The sequence below is a fragment of the Heterodontus francisci genome, chromosome 19, assembly GCF_036365525.1.
Source record: "Heterodontus francisci isolate sHetFra1 chromosome 19, sHetFra1.hap1, whole genome shotgun sequence".
Taxonomy (NCBI): Eukaryota; Metazoa; Chordata; class Chondrichthyes; order Heterodontiformes; family Heterodontidae; genus Heterodontus; species Heterodontus francisci.
Genome location: NC_090389.1, coordinates 4984899 through 4998775, shown reverse-complemented (window position 1 = coordinate 4998775; position 13877 = coordinate 4984899). Strand labels below are relative to the sequence as shown.

At 44.9% G+C, this 13877-nt stretch overlaps 1 protein-coding gene across 2 annotated transcripts; it reads left to right on the top strand.

The window, feature by feature from the left end:
• The first annotated feature begins 5258 nt into the window (after positions 1–5258).
• On the top strand, positions 5259–12973 carry rpl32 (ribosomal protein L32). 2 transcript variants are annotated; one of them, XM_068051323.1, is made up of 4 exons: positions 5259–5361; positions 10758–10861; positions 11189–11370; positions 12798–12973. In XM_068051323.1, exons 2-4 carry the CDS (start codon positions 10766–10768, stop codon positions 12925–12927), a joined length of 408 nt encoding a protein of 135 aa, XP_067907424.1. In that variant the 5' UTR covers positions 5259–5361; positions 10758–10765; the 3' UTR covers positions 12928–12973. The 2 variants fall into 2 exon arrangements, with proteins under 2 accessions (XP_067907424.1, XP_067907425.1); XM_068051324.1 differs by having other exon boundaries at positions 5300–5361; positions 10761–10861.
• The last annotated feature ends 904 nt before the right edge of the window (positions 12974–13877 follow it).

Sequence of the window (13877 nt, the reverse complement as noted above, 5' to 3'; positions counted from 1 at the left end):
AGCCTGCAGTTGCTGCTACACCAAGGCAGGCAGATAGCCCATCGTGTCTGTGCCGGCCATCAAGCACCTACCTATTCTAATTCCATTTTTCACCACTTGGCCCATAGCCTTGTATGCTATGGTGTTTCAAGTGCTCATCTAAATACTTCTTAAATGTTGTGAGGGTTCCTGCCTCTACCACCTCTTCAGGCAGTGCGTTCCAGATTCCAAACACCCTCTGAGTGAAAAAACCTTTCCTCAAATCCCCTCTAAACCTCCTGCCCCTTACCTTAAATCTATGCCCCCTGGTTATTGAACCTCCGATAATGGAAAAAGTTTCTTCCTATCTAACCTATCACTGCCCCTCATAATTTTGTATACCTCAATCATGTCCTCCCTCAGCCTTCTCTGCTCTAAGGAAAACAACCCTAGCCTTTTCAGTCTCTCTTCAGAGCTGAAATGCTCCAGCCCAGGCAACATCCTGGTGAATCTGCTCTGCACCCTCTCCAGTGCAATCACATCCTTCCTATAGTATGATGCCCAGAACTGTACACAGTACTCCAGCTGTGGCCTAACTAGCATTTTCTACAGCTCCATCATAACCTCCCTGCCCTTACATTTTATGCCTCGGCTAATAAAGGCAAGTATCCCGTATGCCTTCCGAACTACCTTATCTACCTGTGCCGCTGCCTTCAGTGATCAATGGTACGCCAAGGTCCCTCTGACTCTCTGTACTTCCGAGGGTCCTACCATCCATTGTATATTCCCTTACCTTGTTAGTCCTCCCAAAATGCATCACCTCACTCTTCTCAGGATTAAATTCCATTTGCCACTTTTCTGCCCATCTTACCAGCCCATCTATATAAGTCCTGTAATCCAAGGCTTTCCTCCTCACTATTTACGACACCACCAATTTTCGTGTCATCTGCGAATTTACTGATCATACCTCCCATATTCACGTCTAAATCATTAATGTACACTCCAAAAAGCAAGGGTTCCAGCACCGAACCCTGTGGTACGCCACTGGTCACAGGCTTCCACTCGCAAAAACAACCCTCGACCATCACTCTCTGCCTCCTGCCACTAAGCCAATTTTGGATCCAATTTGCCAAATTGCCCTGGATCCCATGGGCTCTTACCTTCTTGACCAATCTCCCATGCGAACCTTAATCCTGTCCTTCAGAATATTTTCCAATAGTTTCCCTACCACTGATGTTAAACTGACCGGCCTGTAATTTCCTGGTTTATCCCTGCTACTCTACTTGAATAATGGTACCACATTCACTGTCCTCCAGTCCTCTGGTGCCTCTCCTGTGGCCAGAGAGGATTTGAAAATTTGTGTCAGAGCCCCTGCTATCTCCTCCCTTGCCTCACATAACAGCCTGGGATACATCTCATCTGGGTCTGGGGATTTATCCACTTTTAAGCCCGCTAATACATCCTTCCTTTCAATGTTAGTATGTTCAAGTATATCACACTCCCCCTCCCTGATCTCTACACCTACATCGTCCTTCTCCATAGTGAACACAAAGGAAACATAATCATTTAAAACCTCACCTATGTCCTCCAGCTCCACACATAGATTGCCACTTTGGTCCCTAATGAGCTCTACTCTTTCCCTGGTTATCCTCTTGCCCTTAATATACTTTAAAAAACGCCTTAGGATTCTACTTTATCTTGCCCACCAGTGTTTTTTCATGCCCCCCCCCCCCCCCGCCTTCGGTCTCCTAATTACTTTTTTAAGTACCCCCCTACACTTTCTATACTCCTCTAGTGCCTCTGCTGTTTTCAGTGCTCTGAATCTGCCATAAGCCTCCTTTTTTTTTCTTGATCCAATCCTCTATATCCCTTGACATCCAGGGTTCCTTTATATTGGCACCTTTTTAAAATAGACCTCGCCAAAGTCAAAAATTATATTCTAACTGTGACAATGGTGCATTGCCCATCCTTGTTGTCACTGCAGCCGTTGAAGTGGGTGATCACACTATCTCCTGCACTCGTCAGCACTGTGGAACTGCCTTGTGTCGTTCTACTCTTATCTAGCCAGTCATAAAAACAGGATTTCAAGCACCCACACTCCATGATCCTGGTCCATGTGACTCGCTTGCACACCAGAAGCTTCATAGGAGTGTTCGCAAACAAAATTTAACACTGAGCCATGTAAGTAGATATTCGTGTTGTTGGAGCTGTGATCCTTCAGGCAAGTGGAGAATATTCCATCACATTCCTGACTTTTGCCTTGCAAATGGGGAAATGCTTTGGGGAGTGGGCAAGTGAGTTACTCATGCAGAACACCCAGCTTCTGACCTGCTTTTGTAGCCACAGTATTGATGTGGCTGGTTATGTTTCTGGTCAATGGTACCCCCAGGATGTTGATGGGGGCGGGGGGGGGGGGGGGTGGTATTCAATGATGTTGATACCATTGAATGTGAAGGGAAGGTGGTTCAACTGTCTCATATTGGAAATAGTCATTGCCGATTGCTCATGTGGCGTGAACGTGATCTTCCATTTATGAGCGGGTGATTGGCCTCCATCAGCCACAACCATCTTCCTTTGTGCAAGGTATGATTCCAGCCACTGGATAGTTTTGCCCCTGATTCCCATTGCTTCAATTTTACTAGGGCTCCTTGATGTCACGCTCTGTCAATTGATGCCTTGATGTCACCTCACCTCTGAAATTCAGCTCTTTGATGCATGTTTGAACAAAGGCTGTAATAAGCTCTGGAGCTGAGTGGTCCCAGCAGAACCCAAACTGAGAACTGACAATTGAATCAAGAGTTGGAAAGTAGAATTAGGCTGGATAGCTCCTTTTTTGGCCAACACAGATACAATAAGCTGAATGGCCTCTTTCTGTGCTGAAAATTTTCTATGTTTCTGTTTCTAATTGATTTGATTTCATTGATTTAGCAAGATTCATTTCATTCATTAAGTGCCAGCTGTGGCTCAGTTGTCAGCACTCTTGCTTCTGAATTAGGAGGTTTTGGGTTCAAGTCCCACTCCAGCACTTGAGCACAAATGTCCAGGCTGATGCTCCAGTGCAGTACTGAGGGGGTGCTGTCTTTCAAATGTAATTCTTAAACTCAGAGCCCAGTCTGCCCTCTCAGTTGGATATAAAAGATCCCATGGCACTATTCTGAAGAGCAGGAGGGTTTAACCCATTGTCCTAGCCAATATTAACATAACAAAAAAAAAACTGGATTATCTGCTAATTTTCACATTGCTGGTTGTGTCACATTAGCTGCTGCGTTTCTTACAATACAGCAGTGAATACACTCCAAAGAACTTCATTGGCAGTAAAGCGTTTTAGGATGTCCTGAGATCAAGAAAGGTGTTATATAAATGCAAATCTTTTTTTTCTTCCAACAAACCATTTCTTACTTTGAACACATTACCATTGCTTCTTTTCATAGAATCAAAGCATCATACAGCATATCAGGAGGCCATTTGGCCCATCATACTTGTGTTGGCTCTTTGAAAGAGCTATCCTTTTAGTCCCACTTCCCTGCTCTTTCAATATAATTTTTCAGACTTTTCCTTTTTAAGTATAGTAACTTACATTGGCTCCTGGTCCAGCAATGCCTCCAATTAAAAATTCTCATTATAGTATTCAAACCCCTCCATGTCCTCACCCCTTACAAGAATGGTTGCAGGAATGAGGGACTTTGGTTACATGGATAGATTGGAGATGCTGGAGTTCTCTTTAAAGAATGTAGAGAGGAGATTTGATAAAGCTTTTCAAAATCATGAGGCGTCTAGACAGGGAGAAACTGTTCCCAATGGGGGAAGGGTCGAGAACCAGATGAGCCTTGTTTTGTTTTCTTATCTTCACGCTCAAGGATTCGCAGGTTGATTAACAACCTGAGACGCACCCCGTGAACGCTGTTTCCATAGCCATCAAGTCCTGGAGTGGACTCGAACCCTTCTGACTCAAAAGCACGTGTGCTACCAGCTGAGCCACAAGACCCTAACCAGAAGACACTGATTTAAGGTGAATGACAAAAAAAACAACAGCAACATGAGGAAAAACCTTTTATGCAGTGAGTGTTTAGGATCTGGAATGCACTGCCTGAGAGAATGGTGGAGGCAGATACAATTGTGGCTTTCCAAAGTGAGTGGGATAAGCACCTGAAGGAAAAAAAATTGCAGGGCTACGGAGAAAGGCTAGGGGAATAGGACTAGCTGAGTTGTTCTTGCAGAGTGCCAGCACACACAAGATGGGATGAATGGTCTCCTGTGTAGTAAGGTGATTAAAGGTGCTATTTAATGCAAATTGCTGTTGTATATTGTATACAGAGGAGAACTGTGACAAAATACAGGAGAACATTAATAAACTTGTAAAATGGGTAATTGGCAAATTAAGTTCAATATAGACAAGTGTAGGGAGTTACATTTTGGTAGGAAGAATAAGGAGGTCACACACTGCTTGGTAAAGCGTGGCTCGATTATAAAATTAAAACCCAACCCGGGCCCGACCCGACAACAGCCAACCTGAACCCGACCCGGGCCCGAGTCCTTTAATTGTTTTAAATGCCCGACCCGACCCCGACACATGTGGTCCGGTTTGGTCAGGTAACCAAGCTTTAATGTTGAGTGCGGAGTCCGGACTGCATGTTACCCGCCTTGACGTCCTGAATGCTCATTTGAAGATTACTTCCCAGAGCAAGGCAGCACAGTCCACATCCAGCCCAACCCGACCCGAGCCCGAATGCGGGACCCGGAAGAGAGACCCAACCCGACCTGAACCCGACACGTGTCATGGGGTCTGGTAGCCACACTTTGCTGCTTGGACGGTAAGACTCTAAAGGGGGTGGAGGAACAGAGAAATGCGTGTTGCCCGTATCTGTGGAAGTGAGAGAGCTGACAGCCTCTGTTGAGGGGCCACTCCTCTACTGCTGGCTGCATCTTAGCCCCATGTTCCTGATCTCTGGCCCCCGGTGCAGAGGGGAGGGAGTGTAGTTGGATATGTAGGAGGATTTCCTGCCCTTAGCCCTGACTCTATAACATGGCAGTGTATGGATCCAGGATAAATGGAGCCTGGTCAGAATCAGTTTCCCTGCCTCACCCACTGAGTACTGCAGGGTGTAAAGAGTTTATTGGAGCAGTAATAATATGGCAATGAATCCTTCCCACTGTTCTGACTATTTGTCTCTTTGATTCTGTTACTGGTGCATCTGGGCCCATATTCAGAATGGATGGGAGCCACATTCGCCAACCTGCGGCGTCGCCGTTACCCGGGCAACGGCCTGGGGTCTCCGGAAGCCGATCCATGGGAAGCGGAAGCGGATGAACATCACTTCCGTCCTCCGGGCACCGTCCCATATATCCCGGCAGCTCCTGCGCGGCCTTCTCTTCCGGTTGCTGCGCTGAGCGAGCGGCCGACAGGTAAGTGTTATCCGCTGGCATCCGCCTTCATCCGTTGGCCGTCGCTTCCCTGCGGAGCCCAGCTCCTCCGCCACGACCCGGCCCTTTGCTGGCGCTCATTATTGGCGCTCGATGGGCCGCCACTCGCATTCCCGGGCCGGCCTCCTGCCTCAGCGTCAGGCAGCCTTCATGTCTGCCCCAGGCCTCGGTTACATGGTGAGCGGGAGGCCGAGCCGCGGTTCCTGTCTCCCCTCTCTTTGGCCTTCTTTCTGTGGGGCTGTGCACCGTGACCTGAGTGAAGAGCAGAGCATAGCGGAGTGGATATGGGATATAGAATTGACTAAGGAACAGGAAGAGTTGTAGTGAACATAAAATAAAAACAAGAAATGCTGGAACCACTCAGCAGGCCTGGCAGCATCTGTGGAAGTAGGAGTGAACAGACTGGAGGGACATATACAGTTGTGATCCTTAGGGGTCAGTATGAAGAATACTGCTCTTTTTGTTAGATAAGTTAATGACCTGGCCTTGAAATATACAGGGGCATAATTTCAATGTTTGCAGATGACATGAAACTTGGACATTTAGTAAACAATGAGATGGAAAGTAACAGACTTTAAAGAGGATATAGACTGATGAAATGGGCAGACACATGGCTAATTAAATATAACAGAGAAATGTAAAGTGTTGCATATTGGTGAGAATGTGGTGAAGCAAAATGAACTAAATGGTACAATTTGAAAAGGGGTGCAGGAATAGAGAAAATGGAGACCTAAGTAAAAAAAAAAATCTTTGAAACTGGTGGGGCAAGTTGGGAAGAAGGTTGTCAAGTTGGGATCCTCACCTTTATTAATAGAATACAAAAATATGGAAGTTATGCTAAGCCAGGGTTGTCCAACATATGAGCTGTGGACCAGGATCTGACCTGTGGATGCAAACTGCCCAGGGCCATTCCTCCTCTTCCCCAGAACTCCATGACTGAAAGGGAATTTCCCTTTGTCGTTTTCTTGCAGGGTGGCCTTTTTAGAATCACAAACTTTAGGGCACAGAAAGAGGCCACTTGGCCCATCGTGTCTGTGCTGGCTGAAAAATGATACACCAAATCCCATCTTCCAGTATTTGGTCCTTAGCCCTGCTGATTATGGCACTTCAGGTGCATATCCAGACCCCCACCATGCTCAAGGTGAAAGTTTTTCTTTATCTCCCCTCTAATTCTTCTACCAATCATTTAAATATATGCTGCCTCATCATTGACACTTCTGCTAAGGTGAATATACTCTTCACCTCCACTCTATCTAGGCCCCTCAAAATTTTGTACATTTCAATCAGATCTCCCCTCAGCCTTCTCTGCACACAGTACTCAAGTTGTGGCCTAACCAATGAGTTATACAGTTCCAGCATAACCTCCCTGCTCTTATACCCTGTAATTGGCATATCCTAAATTATTAATGGGAAAATATTGAAGTGCAGAGGAAGTGAGAGGCCTTGGAGTGAAAGTCCACAGATCCCTGAAGGTAGCAGGGCAGGTCGATAAGTTGGTTAAGAAGGCATATGGAATCCTTTCCTTTATTAGCTGAGGTATAGAATGTAGCATATGCAGCCTTAACCACCTTATCAACCTGTCCTCCTACCTTCAGGTATCTGTGGACATTCACTCCAAGGTCCCTCACTTCCTCCACACTTCTCAGTATTTTCCCATTAATCTTGTATTTTTTTTTTGCCTTGTTTGACCTCTCCTAATGCTGCATCTCACACTTCTCAGGGTTGAATTCCATTTGCCACTTTTCTGTCCATTTGACCAGCCCATCAATATCTTTCTGCAGCCTGCAGCTATCCTCGCTATCTACTATACGGCCAATCTTTGTGTCGTCTGCAAGCTTCTTGATCATGCCCCTATATTTACATCCAAATCGTTCATGTATACCACAAAAAGCAGGAGATCCAGTACTGAGCCCTGTGGAACACCACTGGAAACAGCCCTCCAGTTGCTAAAACATCCGTCAACAATTACACTTTTGTTTCCTGCTACTGAGCCAATTTTATATCCACCTTGCTACATTTCCCTATATCCTATTGGATTTTATTTTATTAACAAGTTTTCCATGTGGGACCTTGTCAAAAGCCTTGTTAAAATCCATGTAGACCACATCAGCTGCACAACCCTCATCTGTCTATCTTGTTACTTCAAAAAATTCAATCAAGTTAGTCAGACAAGATCTTCCCTTAACAAATCCATGCTGCCTATCCTTGATAACCTGTGCCTTTCTAAGTGACAGTTTATCCTGTCTCTCTCAATAGATTCCAGTAATTTGACCACTTCTGAGGTTAGAATGGCCAGCCTGTTTCGGTCTTTCACTCGCTCCCTTTTAAACCAGAGGTACAACGTTAGCAGTTCTGCAGTTTTAAGAACGTCATGCTGTCAGTTTCACGGCGACAGCTGCTGAAGCAGGAATGTGCTTCCCAACTTGGACAGATTCGGGGTTTTTTGACTTTTGTTTTAAAAAGCCCGCCATAAAACCCCAAATCTGTCCGATGTTGAGAAGCGCGTCCCTGCTTCAGCAGCTGAGCCATGTAACTCAGCATAATGTTTTAAACAAACTCAACGAGCACAAAGCTGCTGTGCTGAGATGGGGGAGGGTAGGGGGGGTGGGGAGAGAGGGGGGTACGGTGTGGAGGGTAGGGGGGGGAGAGAGGGGGGGGTAACGGTGGGGAGGGGGGGTACAGAAAGAGAAGACGGGAGAGGTGGGGAGGGGAGGGGAGTAACGAGAGGGTGGGGTACCGAGGCAGAGCAGGAGAACAGAAAGAGGGGGGGTGGGCGAACAGAGAGCGAGGACGACACGGTGGGGTGGGGGGAGAGCACAGGGAGCAAGAGGGGGAAATCAGGTTCCCTCCTGACATGGATATCTATCCAGAATACTCTGCATCGCTACATCAAGTGTGTGGGCAGAGATTGATTCCTTATGCAAGTAAAAACAATGCCAGGTATGTCACTAAATCAGTTTTTAATATAGTGATGAGAAAGTAAGTCAATAAATTAGTCTTTCCAGTTAAAGCTTCACAAAAATGCGCATTTGTAAGCAATTTTTAATGCCTTTATCTTTCAAAATTTGCTCACCAACCCCCCAAGCTGAGCAAAAATCGTAATGCGGCCCTGCACCGTACTAAGCCTTTATAGAATGCTGGTTAGACCTCAGCAAGAGTATGGTGTTCAATGCTGGGCATTAGGAAGGCAGTTACTTAAGCTTGACGAGATTTACTTTGTGGAGAAGCTGGGGGTGTCCTTAGAACAGAAAGGCAAGAGAGGTCTTCAAAATCATGAATTGGTTTTGATAAGAGTAGAAAAGGAGAAACTTTCCAGTAAATCAGAACACACGTTTAAGCTGATTGGCAAAAGATCAGAGGCAACATGAGGGAAAACGTTTTGTAACCCAGCTTTTTTTAATTCTTTCATGGGATGTGAACATCGCTGGCTAGGTCAACATTTATTGCCCATCCCTAATTCTTCATGAGAAGGTGGTGGTGAGCTGCTGCAGTCCATATGAGATAGGTACACCAACAGTGCTGTTAGGAAGGGAGTTCCAGGATTTTGACCCAGTGACAGCGAAGGAACAGCGATATAGTTCCAAGTCAGGATGGTGTGTGACTTGGATGGTGTTCCCATGCATCTGCTGCTCTTGTCCTTCTAGTTGGTAGAGGTCACTGGTTTGGAAGGTGCATTGCTGCAGTGCATCTTGTAGATCGTACACACTACTGCCACTGTGTGTCGGTGGTGGAGGGAGTGAATGTTTGTGGATGGTGTGCCAATCTGCTTTGTTCTGGATGGTGTCGAGCTTCTTGAATTTTGTTGGAGCTGTACCCATCCAGGCAAGTGGAGAGTATTCCTTCACACTCCTGACTTGTACCTTGTAGATGGTGAACAGACTTTGGAGAGTCAGGAGGTGAGTTACTCGCCACAGGACTTTTAGCCACGGTATTTATATGGTTACTCCAGTTCGGTTTCTGGTCAGTGGAAACCCCTAGGATGTTTATCTGGAATGCACTGCCTGAAAGTGCAGTCAAAGCAGTTTTAATCTCTTCAAAAGAGAATTGGATAATTACTTGAAGGGAAAAAGTTGTAAGTAAATGCCGTGAAGTCAGATTAATTGGATATATCTACCAAAGAGCCAGCAGAGAAACAATGGGTTGAATGGCCTTCTGCACTGCATCATTCTATAATTAAACCTGCAGCTGGCAGATCAATCAATGCTCCATCTGCTGAATCCCCAGTTGTATCTGTTTTAAACTCTTGTTTTGGAATTGGTCTTTGCTAACTGGGTCGATCTGAGATGGTGCAGTACACAGGCTGATTGATGCTAGTTCACCTGGTGAGTTCTTTGTGCTCTTCCAGGTTCAAGTGGGAGGAAGAGTGCAGCAGAGGAAGAACCCATTTCAATTCTAGTTTATGCCAGTGATTTGAAGACACATCTGCTACATGCTTGAAAAGTGTTTGCATCATCCAGCTGTTAAATTAGATATACAGACCAAGAAATTTACTGTTCAATCCGGAGAATTCAATCAGATTTCAACGGGGCTGATAAAAGCTAACAGATCATTTACAGTGTTTGTGTCTGAGACCCAAGACAATGGTTTTGTCCTTCCCAGCGTTTTAACTGGAGGAGGGGGGTGGGTTGGAGATGGGATGGCAGTTTGCGAGGTAGAAAGGGACAGTACCCGAGGAGAGAGAACCATTAAAACTATCACCCAGCATGGTGGAAGGCAAGAAAGGAGGTCGGGCAGTCACAGTTTGATGAGATTAAAGTTGAAGCACCATGTGGAGAAGATGAGCTTGGAGAGAGCGTGAGGGGAGATAGAAGAGAAGTTTAGCTTTTGTAAATAACAAGTAGTAATGATAAATTTGTACAAATCAGTTGGACTTTTCTGTGTGGATTCAACAAGATGATGTCAGGATTGGGAAACTACTTCTGAGGAGAGACCTGAGCTGTTTTCAGATTTAGAATGTTTTAGAATGGAGAGGTATTTTAAATGAAGGCGTTTATGGATAATCTTTCCCTGTACACTCTTGTCTGGGTGGGGAGTCAGTAATTGTGGGGATTGGGGGCCCATCAATTTAAAACCTTGAATGTGAGAACCGAGGATTTGCCACAGTAGTGGCTGAGGCAGAGGCCAGTGCATCTTTGAAGGGAAATATTAGAAGCAGAGAATAATACAGGCAATGGACAGACCTGATGAATCAAATGGCCTGTGCTGTGAACTGAAGTGTGTAGGCACTAGGTGAACATTTTTGCCATGGAACTGTATCTGAGCATTGAGAGTAAGTGCAAACCATTTGGTAGTCACATGTGAACTGGTAACTTGAACCACAGGATAGCTGCTGTTAGTGTGGAGCTGTTGACTGCTGCTAAGCTGAATGTTTTGTTTAGCAGGTACCATGGCTGCCCTAAGACCACTCATCAAGCCTAACATTGTGAAGAAACGCAGGAAGAAGTTCATTCGTCACCAGTCAGATCGCTATGTAAAGATTGCGGTAAGATTTTGACCCTCTGTCACTGGAGCTGCTGTTGTTCAGTGAGGCTGTGATGCAGCCACTTGCATCACAATGTTTTTGTATGTTCACGAGCTGACCTAAATGTTAGCTTTGAGTTGTAAGTACATTTGGTCGAATGAGTGGTGGTGTGGGAGGTGAACTCCAGTGCATAGGTGTATATGGACGTCTTATCAGTGTGTGAATAGGAATTGAATAGAAGTCCATGCTGGAGGAATAACCTCGGCTTTGGATGGTTTTGTGCTGGAGCAATGTAAGTGGATGTGGGGAACTTTATTTTCTATTAAAATCTGTTCCTTCCCTTAACAGCGTAACTGGCGTAAACCCAGAGGAATTGACAACAGAGTGCGCAGGAAGTTTAAGGGTCAGATTTTGATGCCAAACATCGGTTATGGCAGCAATAAGAAGACCAAACACATGCTGCCCTCTGGATTCAAGAAATTCCTCGTCCACAATGTCAAGGAGCTGGAAGTTCTAATGATGAGCAACAAGTAAGGATCCCTCATGTAACTGAGCTGATGTTTGTGACTGGCTGTGAAAGTGAGAGTTTCTGATTGGAGTCAGAAGGATTTGTTTTCTGAGGCCAAACAGACAAGTGATGTACTTAGAACCACTGGAGCTCCCCTGGGTTGGGTTGGGGCTAAGGCACATTTATGGGCTGGTGTAGAACTGCTGATGGATCCCAGTATGTGTATTTTATTAGAGGGCTATTACATATCATTTGATGAGCCTGTGTCTGTACCTGCTCTTTGAAAGATCTGTCGAATTAGTCCCTTTCCCCATTCTCCTGCATATTTTGCCCCTGCAGGCGTTTTACTATTCTCTTTTGAAAGTTGCTATTGAATCTGCTTCCACCACCCTTTCAGGCAATGTAATGTTAGATATTAACTCATTTTTTAAAAATCTCCTTTTCTTCCCTCCCTTAAAGCGCACAATTCAAAATAGTGTAGGGAAGCTTGCCCTGGCTTCAATATTTATCCTGAACTAAAACCGTTCCTGTTGTCATTGTCCGATCTCTATAACCTCCTTAATAATAGATTCCAGCATTTTCCCTATGACTGATGATAAGCTGACTGGCCTATAGGTTCTTGCTTTCTGTGTGTCTCCTTTTGAATAGAGGAGTCACATTTGCAATTTTCCAATCAGATGGGAATTTTGTAAAATTAATACCAATGCATCCACTATCTCAGCAGCCACTTCTTTTAAAACCCTAGGATGAAGTCCATCAGGAACTGGGGCTTGTCAGTATCAATTTTTTCAGTATCCTTTTCCTGGAGATTGTAAATGTTTTCAGTTCCTGATTCCCTATGATGTCTGGGATGTTATTTGTATCCTCTACAGTGCAGACTGCTGCAAAATCTGTTCAATTCATCTGTCATTTCCTTATTTTCCATTATTAATTCCCCAGACTTTCACTCTAGTGGACCAATGCTCTCTACTTTTTTCCTTTTTAAATACCTGTAGAAACTCTTATGATCTTTTTATATTTCTAGCTAGCTTTCTCTCATACTCAAATTTCTCCCTCCTTTTATTAACCTTTTACTCATTCTTTGCTGGTCTTATTATATGAATAATTCAAACTCCTGATTGAAGCAGCTGCACTTGTCTCCATCAAGAAGTTCCGCGAGATTCCCATTGTTCAGGGTCTTCCCCATTATGATTTTACTAAATCAACATGGGCCACTCTTTGATTTGTAACCAGCCTAAAGTTTGCTTGCCAGATTCTCAAGCCAGATGTTTTCATTTGTCTTGCATTAAAAATAATTCAATTCCCAAATTAAAAGTCGTCTCCAAAAAAAGTAATACAAATCCTGAGCCAGGTGATCGTAACAACAGATCAGCTACAAGAGGGCCAGCCCCTCATTGATTTTAACTCGTGCAGATTTGTGTACAACTCTTAAGTTTGTTCTTTTTCTAGGACTTACTGTGCAGAGATCGCTCACAATGTCTCCTCCAAAAACCGCAAAACGATAGTGGAGCGGGCAGCCCAGCTTGCGATCAAGATCACCAATCCCAATGCCAGATTACGTAGTGAAGAGAATGAATAAAGTGTCCTGGAAAAGCTGCAACTCTTTAATAAAAGATTAAAATACAGGATCTTGTGGCATGTCAATTTTTATTTATTTAGAGATACAGCACTGAAACAGGCCCTTCGGCCCACCGAGTCTGTGCCGACCATCAAGCACCCGTTTATACTAGGAAAAAAGACAAAAGCGCAAGGGGAGAGCCAACTGTGTAACAGCCCCGAAAAGCAAATTTTTCTGCAGCACCTGTGGAAGAGCCTGTCACTCTAGAATTGGCCTTTATAGCCACTCCAGGCGCTGCTCCACACACCACTGACCACCTCCAGGCACTTACCCATTGTCTCTCGAGGTAAGGAGGCCAAAGAAGACACTAATCCTATATTCCGACCACATCCCCACCTGTCCCTATATTCACCTACCTATACTAGGGGCAACTTATAATGGCCAATTTACCTATCAACCTGCAAGTCTTGGGCTGTGGGAGGAAACGGGAGCACCCGGCAGAAACCCACGCAGACACGGAGAACTTGTAAACTCCGCACAGGCTGTACCCAGAATTGAACCTGGGTCGCTGGAGCTGTGAGGCTGCGGTGCTAACCACTGTGGAATATTTCAGTAAATGTTCAAGTTGCAGTCACATTCAGGACCTTTTCCTACATTAGAACAGTGACGACATGTATTTCATGGACTGTAAAAATGCTTTGGGCAGTCCTGAGGTTGAAAGGCACTAGAATTGCAAATCTCTTTCCAGTTAAAGTCTGTGGACATTTTACCTGCTACCTCTAGGAATGCTTTTTCTTTTTTAATATGCTGCGCTGATTCTTAGGATATGGGGTGAATATAAAGAGTGTTACGACCAGGTGAGAAAGGTGTCTAGGGGTCTTTTACTATCTTCACCTGGTCTTATTGTAACAGGGTTTAATTTTAAACAGTGTTTTGAGCTCCCCCTTGGTGAATCCTTGTTCATAGCTTTC